General features: G+C 40.3%; 1 protein-coding gene across 8 annotated transcripts in view; it reads right to left on the minus strand.

Annotated features, from left to right (window-relative positions):
- supt3h (SPT3 homolog, SAGA and STAGA complex component) overlaps window positions 1-18970 on the minus strand; it is a 469791-nt gene that overhangs the window by 44544 nt on the left and 406277 nt on the right. For 3 of the 8 annotated variants that reach the window (XM_043682659.1, XM_043682644.1, XM_043682651.1), the window contains 2 exons: window positions 16493-16576; window positions 5754-6586 (listed from right to left, as the gene is read on the minus strand). The exons of 2 other annotated variants lie outside the window; for them this stretch is intronic. In XM_043682659.1, the coding sequence (XP_043538594.1) occupies window positions 6485-6586; window positions 16493-16576 (186 nt within the window). In that variant the 3' untranslated portion in view covers window positions 5754-6484. Of the gene's footprint in view, window positions 1-5753; window positions 6587-16492; window positions 16577-18970 lie in introns of those variants that run through there. 3 more of the 8 variants (XM_043682678.1, XM_043682668.1, XM_043682686.1) reach the window with 1 other exon arrangement.

The following is an 18970-nucleotide window of genomic DNA, read 5'->3' on the forward strand; positions in this document are numbered from 1 at the left end:
ACATTTGGAGTACTGTGTGCTGTTCTGGTCGCCTCACTTTAGGAAAGATGTGGAAGTTTTGGAGAGGGTGCAGAGAAGATTTACCAGGATGTTGTCTGGAATGGAGAATAGGTCGTACGATGATAGGTTGAGAGTGCTAGGCCTTTTCTCGTTGGAACGGCGAAGGATGAGGGGTGACTTGATAGAGGTTTATAAGATGATCAGAGGAATAGATAGAGTAGGCAGTCAGAAACTTTTTCCCCGGGTACAACAGAGTGTTACAAGGGGACATAAATTTAAGATGAAGGGTGGAAGGTATAGGGGGGATGTCAGGGGTAGGTTCTTTACCCAGAGAGTGGTGGGGGCATGGAATGCGCTGCCTGTGGGAGTGGCAGAGTCAGAATCATTGGCGACCTTTAAGCGGCAATTGGATAGGTACATGGATGAGTTCTTAAGGTAAACACGCACTAAACAACCCCACTGTCCTGTGGCCGAATACTTCAACTCCCTCTCCCATTACGCCAAGGACATGTAAGTCCTGGGCCACCTCCACCGCCAGACTCTAGCCACCTGAAGTCTGGATGAAGAACACTTCATCTTCCACCTTGGGATCCTCCAACCACATGGTATCAATGTTCATTTCACCAGTTTCCTCAACCCCACCCTATCCCAGATCCAACCCTCCAACTCAGCATAGCCCTCTTGATCTGTCCTACCTGTTCATCTTCTTTCCCACCTATCCATTCCTCCCTCTGCTCCGACCTATCACAATCACGCCCCACCTCCATCTACCTAGTGCATTCCCAGTTACCTTCCCCCAAGTGCCAATCCCCTCCCATTTAGCTCTCAGCCCCGTTGGCCTCCCTGACATTCCCGATGAAGAGGTTACGCTCGAAATGTCAACTCTCCTGCTGCTCGGATGCTGCCTGACCGGCTGTGCTTTACCAGCACCACACCCTTTATAGCACACATTATTTAACCATCATCATCAATCCAGAGATGAGTTCAGGTTCATGAAAACATCAAAAGAACATGCCAGTATTATGGACCAGGCCAGACCCCCTCAAAATATTTCCAGAATGTAGCCCCAACCCTAACTTTGCTCATTGTTTTAAGCAGGTGTAAACTGGATATTCCAGGAGTGATACAGCTGGTTCAACCAATTAGTTTTAAGCAAAACAGAATTCATTTGCGTGATCACCAAATGAACCACAAACAAAACAGAACAGAATGTAGAATAACTTAACCTATCTGAAAAGCCGACAGAGTATCCCAACTTAATGACGCTGTTCCAAATACTTGCAACAATCCCCATAAGCACCCCTTTGCAAAAGAAAGGAAAAATCCAACACAGGTTCTTACAAGTGAGATGTCAGAGAGAGAATCAGCTTCTTTCGGTCCAGCAGCTTCACAACTGACTGCTTGTCAAAACTAAACCAAACCAGCGAAAAGCTAAGCTGGGAGAATTGGCCATCCCCTTTCATTCTGCGAGTGTTTTTTTTAAACTTAAAAGCCTTTTGCCCGAGGCAGTATATGTTAGTTATAATCAAATTGGACCTAAAATCCATCCAAGACAGACCTCTCGGTAACTCTTCATTTATGATCCCTTTGAAAAAAAAGCCAAGGACATCATAACCTTGTTGAAGGAGCAGCATCATCACTCCAGGTGCAGCAGCTTGTATGCCTAAAAATGAAATGTCAATCTAGTGAAGCTACGAAACAGAACTGCTCATGTGCCTATCTATGTAGGTAGTAAGTAATAGCTAAGGCTTAGCTATTCAAAACCTAAAGATCTAAGCTCTAAACTTCTGCCATATCTAGTCATGAATAGATGTGGGCAATTAGACAAGTCACTGGTGCAAGAAGGTCCACAGACATGGAGAGAATGTGCAAACTCCACACAGACAGTCGCCTGAGGTTGGAATCAAATCTGGATCCCTGGTGCTGTGAGGTAGCAGTGCTAACCACTGAGCCACCATGCATATTTATGTTAGATTCAGGAGGAGGAGAAAACAGACATTATCAATACACAGAGAGATGCAGAGGCTGATTATATTTTAATTGGGGTGAAAGGAGATAAACAAAATAATATGATCGGCTTGGCTTGAACCTATTCAAGTACAGAAACCTGTTTAAGCTCTGAAATGCCAATTTCTTCAGATTTTAATATCGGAAATAAATAATCAGTTCAGTAAATTCTTTTGTTTGGAGAAGTGGAGGAGCTGGACAGCTAAGAGTTTAAAAGCTCATTTAATTTGCTCCAAGATGTGAAGGAAGGTGTCTCTTAACAGAAGTTGAAGGATGAAATCTTAAGCATTCCAGAAAGAAGACCAAGACTTTGCCTGATTATTATCTCTTTGCATAGAACTGCCACTCATTTTCCTTTCTTCTCACTGTGCTGCCATATCCAGGGATTTTGTTTATTCAAAAGATGAGGACCACATGGATCTGTTACATACTCCAGAGCAAAGGCAGCAAATATTTCAGTATGGAGACATGCAGAGTTTGTGTTGTTGCACCGAGAAAGGAAATTGTACTCTCAAACTTTCACGTATGTGGCCCATGGGCATCACATAAAACAAACAAATGAAATGTTCCAAAACAAAAATGTGTGTTTCACACTCTCCTCCTTGCACAATGAAAACATCTGACACAGTTTACGCATACAGTTTAAGTACAAAATTTAGTTGCTCTTTGTTCAAATCACACTAGAATTATTCTTGGACTATACTCATTTCTCCTAAGAGCATACATAAACTAAGATCATACAATAATCACTTGAAACTACACGTTGCTGTTGGAACCTGGATTCAAAACTTCACATTAAAGAATGGCAATAATCATGCTTCAGATATCAAATTGTAAATGCAACTTTAGACTTTAGTGTGTCAGATCTATCTTGCTGAACCTTCTGTTAAAAAAAAGCCCAGTGACTGTCCTTAAATTGGCAAATTTAAAACCATTTGCAAAGCCCTGGCAACACATATAAATGAAACATAACAATTTAAAGAGGTCGGATAATGAAAGTATGGGAATATAAATAGACTTATGAAGATGTTTATTTAAATCTTTGCTGGCTCAAAGAAAATTACATTTTCTTTCAACATTTTCTGATCATCTCACATGGGATGAAGCAATTCAAACATTGGCTGATTGACAAACATAATTTGGCAAATCTTATTCGAAATTATGGTTAATTTACTTCCATGCCAATGTGTCATGTGAGAAAAGAGCAGCAACAACTGTTACTTTATTTAATGCATCTACTGTATCCCTACGTATAATGAATGGGGCAGGGACTGTTAAACAAAAGACTAAATTTAGTTCTTCAGTACAACATGGCTAGATGCATTCAAAGCTCATCATGGAATAATTTTAAAAAACTTCATGCTTTAAAGGACAGTCAGTTGCACTGACTGCAGTATGAAGGGGGAAGTGAAATTGAATCACAGATGAATAGCAGGTAAACAGCACAAGCAGCAATCAGTCAAACCATGCTTTACTGGCAACATTTCAACTAGATTTCATTTATAAATTTTAAGGCAAGAAATATACAAAAGGGTATGCTGTGAACAAAATCCACAGATAGATTGTATGGCACTGAAATAAATGTTTCCAGATGGATCCTGACAAAAATAGGCATTCATATAAGAAAATGTTAGCTTCCATAAATCTGTGGCAGAAGTGAGGCCATTTTTTTCCTCTTAATTATTCAATTTCTCTTCCATAACATACAAAATTCTTTAAGTGATAATACGGGTAAAAATGTAGAAATCTAGATAATCAAGATTCATGTTGGCTGGGAAACGGCACATATACATTTATTTCATAGAATAACAATAACAGTTATAATTTGAAAATGACAGACATGTTCTTCAGATGAAGTTTATATGGCTGAAAGAACATAATCCTATTTATGCTCATGTTAAAAGGGCCGATCAAATCTTTTAATTTTATCTTTGCTCTCAAATGGTGGAACATCAGAAAATGGGTGATTCTCAAAACTTTACTTGCGGACACCAGGTGTGGGAAGAAATCTTAAGTGTACCAGAAATTACAATGAGACTCCTCCTGATTATTACCCCTTTATATAGAACTGACACTATTAATTTCCCTTTCTCCCTATGTTGTCACATCTAGGGATAATCCATAAAATCTATGAGACCTGCAATGGAGTAAGGAGGTCTAGATCAACTTTAGGTAGTAAAATCCTACTACACTGCAACGCAGAGAATTGGTTATGCAGGGAAACAAAGTAAGGAATTTGTACCTGATCTTTGTATCACTAGTTGGTTGTGAGCTGGAGTACTGAGTCAACTCTGAACAACAACTTGCATTTGTACAGAACCATCAATATTGTAAAACATTCCAACGTACATCACAGCAGCACTTCGGAATATATTTTGACTTAGATTCAGGTATATTAAGGTAGATGATAAAAGCTCATTCAAGGAGACAGGTTTCAAGAAGTGCCTTAAATGACAACAGATATAGAGATGAAGAGGTTTTGGTACGGAACTGCAGAGATAAACCCCCAGTGGTTTAAGTAAAGCTTACTAATGGTGGAGAAATTAAAACCAAAGATGTGTAAGAGGTCAAAATTAAAGGACTGTTGTCATTTCAGAGGGTCTAGAGCTGGTTAAGGTCACAGAGACATGGAGTAGCACTAGCACGGAAAGACTTAAAGCATGAAAATGTTTAAACTGACACATTGCTTAAATTGGAGTCATAGATTCATAGCATCCCTACAGTGTGGAAGCAGGCCATTTACCCCATCGAGTCCCTACCGACCCTCGGAAGATAACCCACCCAAAATAACCTCCCTACTCTAATTCTATCACCTTGCATTTCGTATGGCTAATCCACCAGTCCACACATCCCTGGACACAATGGGCAATTTCGGATAGCCAGTCCAGATAACCTGCACATCTTTGGACTATGGGAGGAAAACAGAGCACCTGGGGAAAACCCATACAGACACAGGGACAGTGTGCAAACTCCACACCAACAGTCGCTCAAGGCTTGAATTGAACCTGGGTCCTTGGCGCAATGAGGAGACAATGTCAACCACTGAGCCACTCTGCCGCCTTATGTCAGTGTAAGAACCTAAATAAACAGGAGCAGAAGTAGGGCGTTTGACTCATTGAGTCTGTTTCTCTATTTAAGGAGATCACGTTTAAGCTGGTAATCCTTAATTTTCCTGCTTTTTCCCCATAACATCTTGAGTCCCTTACTGATTAAAAATATGCTTCATCCTTCATGAAGCCACGTTAACTCTGTTTGATTAGATTATGTATTTCCAAATGCTCTGCTATTACATCTTATTATAATGGACTCAACCATTTTCCCAATGATAGATGTCAAGTTACATTTTTTTTTGTCTCCTCTTCTTGAATAGGGCAGTACATGGTGGTTTTCCAATTCCTGAAGATACTCTACAATCTAAAAATTCTTGGAACATTATTACCAGTGCATTCACTATCTCTGAAGCTACTTCTTTTAATAGCCTAAGATATTTACGCTCAGGTCCAGTAGACTTACTGGTCTTCAGCTACATTAGTTTCCCTAGCACTTTCTCTCTCGGGATAGTTGTTGTATTTATTTTCTCTTCCTTCCTTTGCCCCATGATTGTTTAGTATTTTTGGAATCCTATTAGTGTTGTCTACGATGAGGGTTGATGCGAAGCATTTATTCTATTTCTGTTATTTTCTTGTTCCCCATTATTAATTCCCCAGCCTCATTCTCTAAGAGACTTGTATTCACTTTTGCTTTTCTTTTCCTAATTATACGTTTAAAGATCACCCTGTTGTTTGTATTTATTTAATTGCTCATTTACTGTCAAATTTAGTTTTTTTGTTTTTTCCCTTTTTCTTATTTTTCATCATTTTTTGTTGGCTTTCAAAACTTTTCCAATCCTCTGGTTTACCACTAATCTTTGCCATATTGTCTGTATTTCTCTTCAATTGATACTATCCTTCACTTCCTTGGTTAACTATGGTTGGCTTATCTCCTTCCTACAATCCTTCTTCACCGGGCTTTATTTTCTTTTGAGTCATGAACTGCGAATACATGGATGATGAAAAGCACTCAGTGCCAGTTAGGATTAGCTCTTGTACAGAGTGCAGAGGAGATTTACTTGGATTACACCAGGGATGAGGAACTTCAGTTATCTTGAAAATCTAAAGCCGTTGGAATTTCTCTCTTTACAGCAGAGAAAGTTAAGGGATTTTATTGATATATTCGAAATAATGGACGATTTTGTTTCAGTAAAGAAAGAGGATCTTTGCACTTACATGACGGTCAGAAACCAGAGAAAATAATTAAAGAAAGAAGCTTAGACTCTTACACTGAGAGTTCTGCTTGTCAGACATGCCCGGAAAAGCAGTAAAAACAGTTTCAACAGCAACTTTCAAAGAGGAATTGGGTCTATATTTGATACGAAACCATTTACAAGCCTCTGGGGTAACAGCAGCGGAGTGGGAATAATTCAATAGCTCACAAAGAGCTATAAATTCCAGAAGGTCCAGCAGATCCTTCCAATTGAGCACTTCCAATTTTGAGGGCGGCTCAATTGAAGCATTCCTAGTTGATACAGAATCATTACTGCCTTAGAGAAAAAACATAAATAATATCATGACAACATTTTGGAGGTCAAGCAACATCTGTAAAGATCATTTGCCCAAAAGCAAATCACTGCTGGCATTGCTTACATTTGATAATTAGAAACTATGCAAGACCAAACAATGCATGCCAACAAACCAATACAAGTCTTGAAATCCAGAATTCTTTCTTGAAAAATTACAATGGATGGTGAGCATTGCTCCGGCAAAACATCGCACATTTATCTTAGTGTGGAATTTTACAGTACAATGTCTGCACTCACTTTGCATAAAATGGACATGGTTGCATGGATCTTAGAAAAAAGATATTTTCTCTGATATCCTGCTGAATTACCCCCTAAATCCTCACTCCAGGATTCATAATAGGTACCCAGAATGAAATGGTCCAGAATCAGAAATAAAATCTAGTACAAAAAAGTATTGCTACATTTTTCTGACCCATAATTGTCTGGTATGTTTGGATTGACTACTCCCCGATGCAAAAATGTTCCTGGGATTGATTGCTTGCAATACGACCCTCAATGCTGTGTGAACTTCAGTCCAAAGAGCTTAAGAGTATGAAATGTGCAGTTTTGACAGGTGCTGTTGTACAACACAACTTTCTAAATTGGGACAATGGTGTATCACAATGTATTGAGCAGCCACAATGGTCTCTATTGCACTCTGCACCAGATTACTCTTCTACAAACTACTGCAAAGAATATTTGACTAATAAAGACTGCTACATGCCAACAAAGGTTCTAGCATATAGAACAGCTATTGTCACTACACTGCCTGTATTGCAGCAAGAACTGAATTATGCATCAGCAACACACAAGAGTGTGATGGAAATTCTACCGCCACTGCATTCTCTGAATTCAATAGGCCTATTCCAATTTCAGTCCATAATCAAAAAATACAGAAAATTTAAAAAAAGGTCTTTACCAGGGTCTCTCTGTACTGGTCAATAACTTTGATTTGTCTGACACCGACTGTCAACCTAAACTCCCCGCAGGCAGGCTGAAGTTTTCTGCAAGCAGTTGCAAGTGAACTAGCACATTACACACTTCGGTGCTGGAGCACAATCTTGCCAAATTAAACAGTATGCCGTCAGCTTTGACATTATCAGTTGACTTACCAAAACCATACAATAGCTGTATGGGAAAAAAATGCCTAGAAGAATATGGCCAGGACACTACCATAATTTACCACAATTTTCATCTTCCTGCATTGTAACTGATGAAACTGCACATGTTCTTGTGGAAAGGAAAGAAAGATGCCATGACAGTTTAAAACAGTCTGTCTGTGCTGACCAGATTGAGGTCTATTAGGCAATGTACAGTGGTCTGGCTGTGCTGCTTGCTGCACTTCTGTAACAGCTGACATGAGAAAATGATAACTGTTGATTTGCCACCATGTAAGAACTGTAATGTCATATATATAACTTATCACAGAAGGCAGTGAGGTTTTAGTGGTCACAAATGGATTAATGTACAATATAAATAAACAGAAATAAATCAACTCATCAAGGGGTCAAGTGATTTCATTAACATTAAATGTAAAGTTTGAGCAATTTAAATTTGTCTGAATCCTAGATATAGACCATTTTCATTATAATCGCTTTCATGGATTAAAAAAAAAAATCCAGGTAATTTCCTTAGTTGGGGTCTGAAGTATGGTTTTAGCACAAATATGATCTCAGTCTGAGTTTGGGGACAAGAAGTTGGATTTTACTAGTTTATCATAGATTAAATAGCCTATAACAAAAGCTCAACTCAAAAAAACACTCAAAGACTATTAAGACATCAGAGCAGAAATTAGGCCACTCAGCCCACCAAATCTGCTAAACCATTCAATCATGGTTGATGAGTTTCTCAACCCCACTCTCTCACTTTCTCCCCGTAACCCTCCATCTTCTTAACAAACAAGAACCTATCTATTTCCGTCCTAAATATACTCAATGACCGGGCCTTCACAGCCATCTGTGGCAGTGAATTCCAGAGATTCACTACTCTCTAGCTGAAGAAATTTCTAGAGGGTTTTGAGAAGATTTATAGCTTGGGTTGAGATTCTGGATGTAGGCTTGCTCGTTGAGCTGAAAGGTTCATTTTCAGATGTTTCTTCACCATACTAGGTAACATAGGGTGGCACGGTGGCAGTGGTTAGCACTGCTGCCTCACAGCGCCTGAGACCCGGGTTCAATTCCCGCCTCAGGCGACTGACTGTGTGGAGTTTGCACATTCTCCCCGTATCTGCGTGGGTTTCCTCTGGGTGCTCCGGTTTCCTCCCACAGTCACAAAGATGTGCAGGTCAGGTGAATTGGCCATGCTAAATTGCCCATAGTGTTAGGTAAGGGGTAAATGTAAGGGCATGGGTGGGTTGCGCTTCGGCGGGTCGGTGTGGACTTGTTGGGCCGAAGGGCCTGTTTCCACGCTGTAATGTAATCTAATCTAATCTAATCATCCTCAGTGAACCTTCAGGTTTGGGTTTCCTTGGGTTGGTGATGTCGTTTCCTGTGGTGACATTATTTCAATGTTCTTTTTCTCAGGGAGTGGTAAATGGAATCCAAGTCAATGTGTTTGTTGATAGAGTTGGAATGCCATGCTTCAATGGATTCTCATGCGTGTCTATGTTTGGCTTGTCCTAGGATGTATGCATTGTCTCAGTTGAAGTGTTGTCCTTCCTCATCCATATGTAAGGATACGAGTAAGAGTGGGTCATGTCTTTTTGTTGCTAGTTTTCTGCCTGTTGTCCAATATAGTGTTTGTTACATTTCTTGAAAGGTATTATGTAAATGACATTAGTTTTGCCTGTTGTCTGTATGGGGTCTTTCAAATTCATTAGCTGCTGTTTTAGTGTGTTGGTGGGTTTGTGGGCTACCATGATGCCAAGGGGTCTGAGTAGCCTTGCAGTCATCTCTGAGATATCTTTGATGTAAGGGAGATTGGCTAGGGTTTCTGGACGTGTTTTGTCTGCTTGTTTGGGTTTGTTGCTGAGAAATCAGTGGACTGTGTTCATTGGGTACCCATTCTTTTTCAATACATTGTATAAGCGATTTTCCTCTGCGCTGCACTGTGTGGTGGCTTGTTGAAATAATGTTCTAATGCAGCTTCGTTTGTGGATGTTGGGATGATTGCTTCTGTAGTTCAATATTTGGTCTGTATGTGTTGTTTTCCTGTAGATGCTGGTTTGAAGTTCCCCATTGGCTGTTCGCTGTACTGTGACAACTAGGAATGACAGTTTGTTGTTGTTTTCCTCCTCTTTAGTAAACTTTATGTCAGTAAGGGTATTATTGATGGTCTTGAAGGTTTCCTCTAATTTGTTTCGTTTAGTGATGACAAAGGTAGCGGACCCAAAGTTTGGGTTCGATGGTTGGCAAAGCTGTTTGCTCGAGTCTCGACATTACTGTCTCTGCTAAGAACCCTGATATCAGATATCCCAAACTTTGGATCCGCTAAGTGGATGACACCTTAGTCATCACTAAGCAAAACAAATTAGTGGAAACCTTCAAGACCATCAATAATACCCTTACTGGCATAAAATGCACTAAAGAGGAGGAAAACAACAACGAACTGCCATTCATTGACGTCACAGTAGAGCGAACAGCCAATGGGGAATTTCAAACCAGCGTTTACCGGAAAACAACACATAAGGACCAAATATTGAACTACAGAAGCAATCATCCCAACATTCACAAACAAAGCTGCATTGAAACATTATTTCAACGAGCCACTACACAGTGCAGTGCAGAGGAAAATCACCTATACAGTGTACTGAAAAAGAATGGGCACCCAATTAACACAGTCCACTGATTTCTCAGCAACAAACCCAAACAAGCAGACAAAACACGTCCAGAAACCCTAGCAAATCTCCCTTACATTAAAGACATCTAGGAAATGACTGCCAGACTACTCAGACCCCTTGGCATCATGGTAGCCCACAAACTCAGCAACACATTAAAACAGCAGCTAATGAACTTGAAAGACGCTATACAGACAAGCAAAACTAATGTAATTTACAAAATACCTTTCAAGAACTGTAACAGAGACTACATTGGACAAACAGGCAGAAAACTAGCCACAGGATACATGAACATCAACTAGCCACAAAAAGACGTGACCCACTCTCACTAGTATCCTTACATATGGATGGATATGTTGACTGGGACAACACATCCATCCTAGGACAAGCCAAACAGAGACATGCATGAGAATTCCTAGAAGCATGGCATTCCAACCGGAACTCTATCAACAAGCACATTGACTTGGATCCCATTTATCACCCCCTGAGAAAAAGAACACAAAATTATATCACCATAGGAAATAATGTTACCACAGGAAATGACATCACCAACCCAAGGAAACCCAAACATATAAACAGAAAGTGAGCCACACCACCAGTGAGCCTACATCCGGAGGCTCACTGAAAATGTTACCTAGTATGGTGACGAATTGTCAGAAAACAAACCTTCCAGCTCAGCGAGCAAACCTACATCCTCAAGAAGTTTGTCCTTATCTCCATTCTAAAAAGTTTTCCCTTTACTCTAAGACTGTGCCCTGGGGTCCTAGTCTTTCCTACTAAAGAAACATTTTCCCACCATCCACTCTGTCTAGACCATTCATTCAGTTTTCTGTAAATTTTACTTAGATCCCTCCCCCTCTTCTAAACTCCATCATTTATGTACCCAGAATCCTCAAATGTTCCTCAAATGTTAAGCTTTTCATTGCTGGGACCATTCTCGTGAACCTCCTGTGAACACACTCCAAGGTCAATACATCCTTCCTCAGATATGGGGCTCAAAACTGCACACAATACTCCAAATGCGGTCTGACCAGAGCTTTACAGAGCCTCAGAAGTATATCCCTAGTTTTATATTCAAGTTCTCTCAAAATAAATGCCAACACTGCATTTGACTTCCTAACTATTGACTCAATCTGTAAGTTTATCTCAAGTGAATCCTCTACTGGAACTTCCAATTACTTTCTGCACTTTAGACTTCTGAATCTTCTCCCCATTTAGAAAATAATCTATGCTTTTATTCTTCTTACCAAAGTGCATGATCTCACATTTGCCCATGCTGTACTCCATCTGCCAATTCTTTGCCCACAGTCCTAACCTGTCCAATCTTTCTGCAGCCTTCCTGCCTCCTCAATACTACCGGTGCCTCTCCCTATATTTGTATCACCTGCAATCTTAGCCAGAATGCCCTCAGTTCTTTCATCTAGATCATCAATGTATAAAGTAATAAGTTGTGGTCCCAACACTGAGACTTGCAGAATATTACTTGTCACCAGCTGCCATCCTGAGAAAGACTCTTTTTATCCCCACTCTCTGCTTTCTGCCGGACAGCTAATTTTCTATCTGTGCTGACACCTTGCCTCTAACACCATGGACTCCTATCTTACTCTGCAGCTTCTCTGTGGCACCTTGTCAAAGGCCTTCTTGAAATCCAGGAAGATAACATCCATTGGCTCTCCTTGGTCTAATCTGCTTGTCATCTCCTCAAAGAATGCTAGCAGACTTGTCAGTCATGACCGCCTCTCAATGAAACCATGCTGATTTTGCCCTACTTAACCATCCACTTCCAAGTATTCAGAAATCTCAACCTTCACAATGGACTCCAAAATCTTATCCACATACCGAGGTCAGGATAATCGATCTATAATTTTGCCTTACACCCCTTTTAAACAGGGGTGTCAGGTTAGCAATTTTCCAGTCCTCTGGGACCGTCCCTGACTCTAGTGAATCATGAAAGATCACCACTAACACCTTCAATATCTCTTCAGCTATCTGTCTTAGAGCTCTGGGGTGTAGTCCAGGTTATTTATCCACATTCAGACCATTCAGATTTTCTAGCACGTTTTCCTTGGTGATGGCCATTATATTCAGCTCTGTCCCCTCACTCTCTTGAATTTTTGGAATATTACTTGTGTCATCCACCATGAAGACTGATGCAAAGTAATTATTTAGTTTCTCAGCCATTTCATTGTCCCCCACTGTTATCTCTCCAGCACCATTTTCCAGCAGTACAATGTCTACTTTAGCCTCTCTTTTGCCCTTTATATATCTAAATTCTTACAGTCTTCCTTTATATTACTGGCTGGCTTACCCTCATATTTAATCTTCTTCCTCTTTTTTTTCTTCTTGCCCTCTTTTTTTCTTGCCCTCCGTTGGTCGTTGTAAGCTTCTCAATTCTCTGGTTTCCCACTGTCCTTCTCCACATTATATGCTTTCTCTTTTGCTTTTATGCTATCCCCGACTTCTCTAGTCAGCCATGGATGCCTCATCCTTCCTGTACCATGCTTCATTTTCCTATGGATGAATTTTTGCTGTGTCTCCTGAATTATTCCCGGAAACACCTGCCATTGCTGTTCCACTGTCTTCCCTGTTAGGCTCCTCTTGCAGTCAATTCTCTCCAGCTCCTCCCTCATGCCTCTGTAGTTGCCTTTATTCAGCTGTAATACCGTTACATCTGATTCTATCTTCTCCCTCTCAAATTGCAGATTAAATTCAATCAGATTATGATCATTGCCTCCTCGGGGTTCCTTCACCTTAAGCTCCCTTATTGAGTCTGCGTCCATGCACAACACTAAACCCAGTATTGTCTGTTCCCTAGTAGGTTCCACCACAAGCAACTCCAAAAAGCCATTTCGTAGACATTCCACAAACTCCTTTACTTGCAATCCACTACCAACCTGTAACTTTGCCGTTCTAACACACCCTTTCTACATCCTGATGTATATTGCACGCCAGCGCCTCACCACTGTTTGGAGGCCTGTATATAACTCCAACTATGATTTTTTTCAATCTTTGCGGTTCCTCAATTCTACACCATCTGACCCTACTTCATTTCTTAATACTTATTTAACTTCATTCCTTATTAATAAGGCCACCCAACCCCTCTGCCCATTTGCTTATCATTTCGATAGGATATATATCCTTGGATATTCAGCTCCTGATCCTGATTCCCTTGCAGCTACATCTCTGTGGTGCCCGCCATTTCATACCTGCCAATTTCAATATGCGCCACAAGCTCATTTATCTTATTCCTTAAGATTCATTTAGATATAACATATTCAGATATAGCACCTTCAGTCCTGTATTAACTCTCTCTTTTGTTTGTCCAGTGTGCTTGAAGTTTGATTGCTAACCCTTTCCAAACACTCTATCCTATTTGTGCCTGTGCTGGAGACTTTAATAACTTCTCCTGATTTCTGCTTCTGTCATTTTGTTCTTATTTTTCCACACATTTGAATTCAGCCCTATAGATGTTAACCTGATGCTTTGTTTCCCACTGGGCGAAGTTCTATCCTTCCCTTCCCCCACTTTCTAATTTAAAGTCCAGTTGACCAGCCTATTTACCCTTTTCGCAAGAACATTGGTCCCAGCTCGGTTCCAGGGGAGACCGTCCCAGTAGTAAAAATCCCTCTTGTTCCAATACTGATGCCAGTGACTCATGAAAAGGAACCCTTCTTTCGCACACCACTCTTTTAACCACATGTTTACTTCCCTAATTCTTGTCCCTATTCCAATGTGTACGTAGATCAGGCAGTAATCTGGAGATTTTAACTCGAGAACCTGTTCTTTAATTTGGTTCCTAGCTCCTGACAATTCCTGAACAGGTTCTCTTTCCTCGTCTTGACTATGTTGTTTGATCCGGCATGAACCACAACAACTGGATCCGTCCCCTCCCTCTCCAATATCCTTTCAAATTGATCAGAGATATCCCTTACCCTAACATCGGGCAGGCAACACACCATGTGGGACTCTTGATCCTGTTAACAAATGGCACTATCTATTCCCCTAATTATAGAATCCTCTACAACTACCATTTATCTTTTAGTTCCCCAACCTTGAGTGGCCTCCTTTACCATGGTGTAGTGGTCAGTTGGCTCAATCACATAGGGAGCAAGTACCTCGTACCTGTTGGACCAGCTCAAGAGCTGAGGCTCCTCTGTTCCTGACAGCAGGACCCCATGAGGTGTCAACTATTGAGTGGATAGATGAAGATCTACTTTTCTATTTTATTGCAATTTAGGAACATAGAATAATGGTAGCAATTATTTTTGGGACTTTCTAATTTCAAATAAGCAAGTAGCATTTTTTCTATAATGTTGATGCATGTTGATAATCAAAATATCCTCAAAGCTCAGAATTTAAGTATGGAAAGAATGGCTCAGCCTCCCTTTGAAACTCTCACATTAGTGAAAATGGCTGCTTTAGGCTGCAATCCGGAGATTGCTGTCCATAACAGACATTTGGAACAAAACTTACTTGAATCCTATCCTTCTCAGAACCACATAAATCACTCGTGAGAGTTGTGGACAACTATCTAATTGAGTCTTCATATTAGGAAAGGTAGACAAATTCTTTTTGGAATTTAACACAAATCAAGTTCTAGACATCAGAAATGGGACAGCCTATGATGGAAGCATTGTTGCATGATTTCATGTATAAAAATTGCAACTTGGTGAATAACTTCAATTACGTTGTTGTGAATTAATTAACTTGTGCCTCAATTTTGTTGGAGACCACTTATCGCACCATATAAGGCTACTTACTTGAGAAGACAAGTTGTAGGCTGAAAGCATTTACAAAATCATGTAAATCATCAGGGCAGTTTAAATGATTCCACTTTCAAAATATTTTTGCAAGTTAGTTTTTATCTGCCATTGGACTTATGTTGGCAGCTTTTTCCCCACTTAAACTTTGTTTGCTCTTTGGTAGCTTTATACTTAGCAATATTTGACTTAAATCAGAACTGTTCAGTGGAAAGGCATTTATTGATTTTTATGAAAACATTATTGGATTCAAATAACAGACAATTAGTATATGTGGCAACTATAAACACAACATATATTTTGAAAATCTTCTTCCCTGTTTATTTGGGCACAATTTACATCTAAAACTTCACATTTTACAGATAAGAATGACAAATAATTTTCATTTGGTCTTGTGACATTTTTATGCCCAGTAGTTCAATGGGAAACAAAACATCCTATTATTATAACAGCATTATTCAAAGTAAGAACTTCTGCTGCTAAAGAACCGAAAATGGGAAAATGAAAGTTTGATAGCATTTATCCATATATATATATATATACCATATTTTTGGCATTTTTATCATCCATATGGGATTTGAAAACACTTCACTTCAAGGAAATGGCCCAGCTTGATCCTATACAAAATTAACAAAGCCAGAATATATGTCTGCATTGAGAAAAGCAGAACAAAATAAGAAGCCAATGGTGGCACATCAAAAATGCAAGATTGGTAATACAAGTGAAGGCCAAATTAAGTAGTTCAAAGGGGAACAAAGAAAAAAAATCAAAGAGACCAAGACAGAAAGAATGAGAAAAGATTGGAAGCTAACAAAAACCAAAATGTAGAAGACTTCCATACGCATAGAAATAGTAAGGAAAGCTGGGGACTGCCAGGGATTAAAAGAGGATTTAAACATGACAAAGAGAGCATGGCTGATGCACTAAATGTGCAATGTGCATCTGTCTTCACCAAGGAAGAAGATGCTGACTAAATCTTAGTGAAAAAATAAGTGAGATTTAGATAGCTTCAAAACTTAAAAAACAGTAGGCATCAGAGGCTGGCTGCACTAAAAACTGATCGGTCACCAAGGAAAGACAAGATACATCATAGGATGCTGAAGAAAAGAGGAGAAGAAATTGCTGAGATTCTGGCATCAAACCAGTCTAATCACCCACTGATCTTAAGATAAAGATGTGATGCCAGATGCCTGGAGGAATGTTCAAACAAGGATGTAAGGGTAAATTCAGCAACTACAGGCCAATCTGTTTAACTTTAGTGGTGGGAAATACTTCAGCAAAAAAAATGTACTTATTCAAGTAATTGTTAAATTTGGGAACACCAACATGAATATAAGGACAAAGCGTACTAACCAGATTGATACAGCTTTTGGACGAGTCATAGAGGTTGGAAATGTAGTTGATATTGTTCATTTGGACAAAAGGATTTGCTAAACACTGCAAAACATAGGAAGGAAATGAAAGCATTAGAGAGGATTCAGAGGGAGTTTATAAGAATGGTTCCAGGGAAGATAGAGTTCAGTTATGTGATCCTGTAGTCATTCTTCTTTGAGAAGGCTGAGCGGACATTTGATAGAGGTATTCAAAATTCTGAATGTGCACACTGACTAAACAGAGAAAAACTGTTGCTGGTGGCAGAAAGGTTAATGCTCAAAGGATGTAGACTTGACGTCATTGCCAAAAAGCAATCAGCAAAATAAGGATGAACTTTTTGATGTAGTAACAGGTTAGCATTTGAAATGCATGGCCTGAGAGTGATGGAAGCAGAAACAATTAAATAATTTAAAAAGCAAATGTAAACAAATCATGGCTACAGGCAAAGAATGTGGTAATAGGACTGGCTGAACTGCTTTTAGAACATAGAACATAGAATATTACAGCGCAGTACAGGCCCTTTGGCCCTCGATGTTGCGCCGACCTGTGGAACCAATCTGAAGCCCACCTATCCTACACAATTCCATTCTTGTCCATATGCCTATCCAATGACCATTTAAATGCCCTTAAAGTTGGCAAGTCTACGACTGTTGAAGGCAGTGTGTTCCATGCACATACTACTCTCTGAGTGAAGAAGCTACCTCTGACAGCTGACCTATATCTATCACCCCTCAATTTAAAGCTCTGTCCCCTCGTGCTAGCCATCACCATCACTGTCCAATCAATCTAACCCTCTGATTATCTTGTATGTGTCACTTAAGTTGCCTCTCGACCTTCTCTCTCACGAAAACAGCCTCAAGTACCTCAGCCTTTCCTCATAACACCTTCCCTCCATACCAGGCAACATCCTAGTAAAGCTCCTCTGAACCCTTTCCAAAGCTTCCACATTCTTCCTATAATATGGTGACCAGAACTGTACGCAATACTCCAAATGTGGTCGTACAGCTGCAGTATGATCTCATGGTTCCAAAACTCAATCCCTCTATCAATAAAAGCTACCACCCTGTATGCCTTCTTAACAACCCTATCAACCTGGGTAGCAACTTTCAAGGATCTATGTACCTGGACACTCAGATCTCTCTACTCTCCTACACTACCAACAATCTTACCATTAGCCCAGTAGTCTGAATTCCTGTTACTCCTTCCAAAGTGAATCACCTCACACTTTATGCATTAAACTCCATTTGCCACCTCTCAGCCCAGCTCTGCAGCTGATCTATATCTCTCTGTAATCTACAACATTCTTTGTCACATTGGCCACTCTACCAACCTTAGTGTCATCCACAAATTTACCAACCCATCCTCCTATACCCTCATCCAAGTCATTTATATAAATGACAAACAACAGTGGATCCAAAACAGATCCTTGCAGTACCCCACTAGTAACTGAACTCGAGGATGAATATTTCTGATTAGCCACCAGCCTCTTGTCTTCTCACAGCTAGCCAATTTCTGATCCAAACTGCTAACTCACCCTCAATCCCATGTATTTTGTGCAATATCCTACTGTGGGAAACATATCAAACGCTTTACTGAAATCCATATACACCACATCAACCGCTTTACTCTCATCCACCAGTTTGGTCACCTTCTCAAAGAACTCAATAAGGTTTGTGAGGATGACCTACCCTTCACAAAACCATGTTGACTATTCCTAATCAACATATTCCTCTCTAGATGATGATAAATCCTATCTCTTATAACCCTTTCAAACACTTTAACCACAACCGAAGTAAGGTTCACAGGTCTCTAATTTCCAGAGTTGTCTCTACTCCCCTTCTTGAACAAGAGAACAACATTTGCTATCCTCTAGTTTTCTGGCACTATTCCTGTAGACAATGACGACATTAAGATCAAAGCCAAAGGCTGAGCAATCTTGAGGACTTGGAGGTGCTGGTGTTGGACTGGGGTGAACAAAGTTAAAAATCTCACAACACGAGGTTATAGTTCAACAGACCGTTTGGTTTTAAAAGTACTTACCGGTAGCGGGCAGCGGTGTTTTTTTTTCTCTTTCACTCTCTCTTCACAGAAAGAGCGGGAGCACCAGGGGGAAGTGACGACGACCAGAGGGGCAGCCGGGAAGGAAAGCGGTGAGTATTTATACTCACCCTTCGAAGCCGTCGGTCATTTCCAGTGCGAGCAACAGCGAAGGTAAGACCGTTTGGTTTTAAAAGTACTCACCGGTAGCGGGCAGCAGTGTGTTTTTTTCTCTTTCACTCTCTCATCACAGAAAGAGCGGGAGCACCAGGGGGAAGTGACGACGACCAGAGGGGCAGCCGGGAAGGAAAGCGGTGAGTATTTATACTCACCCTTCGAAGCCGTCGGTCATTTCCAGTGCGAGCAACAGCGAAGGTAAGACCGTTTGGTTTAAAAAGTACTTACCGGTAGCGGGCAGAG

This window comes from Chiloscyllium plagiosum, chromosome 3 (assembly GCF_004010195.1).
Source record: "Chiloscyllium plagiosum isolate BGI_BamShark_2017 chromosome 3, ASM401019v2, whole genome shotgun sequence".
In the NCBI taxonomy this organism is placed as follows: Eukaryota; Metazoa; Chordata; class Chondrichthyes; order Orectolobiformes; family Hemiscylliidae; genus Chiloscyllium; species Chiloscyllium plagiosum.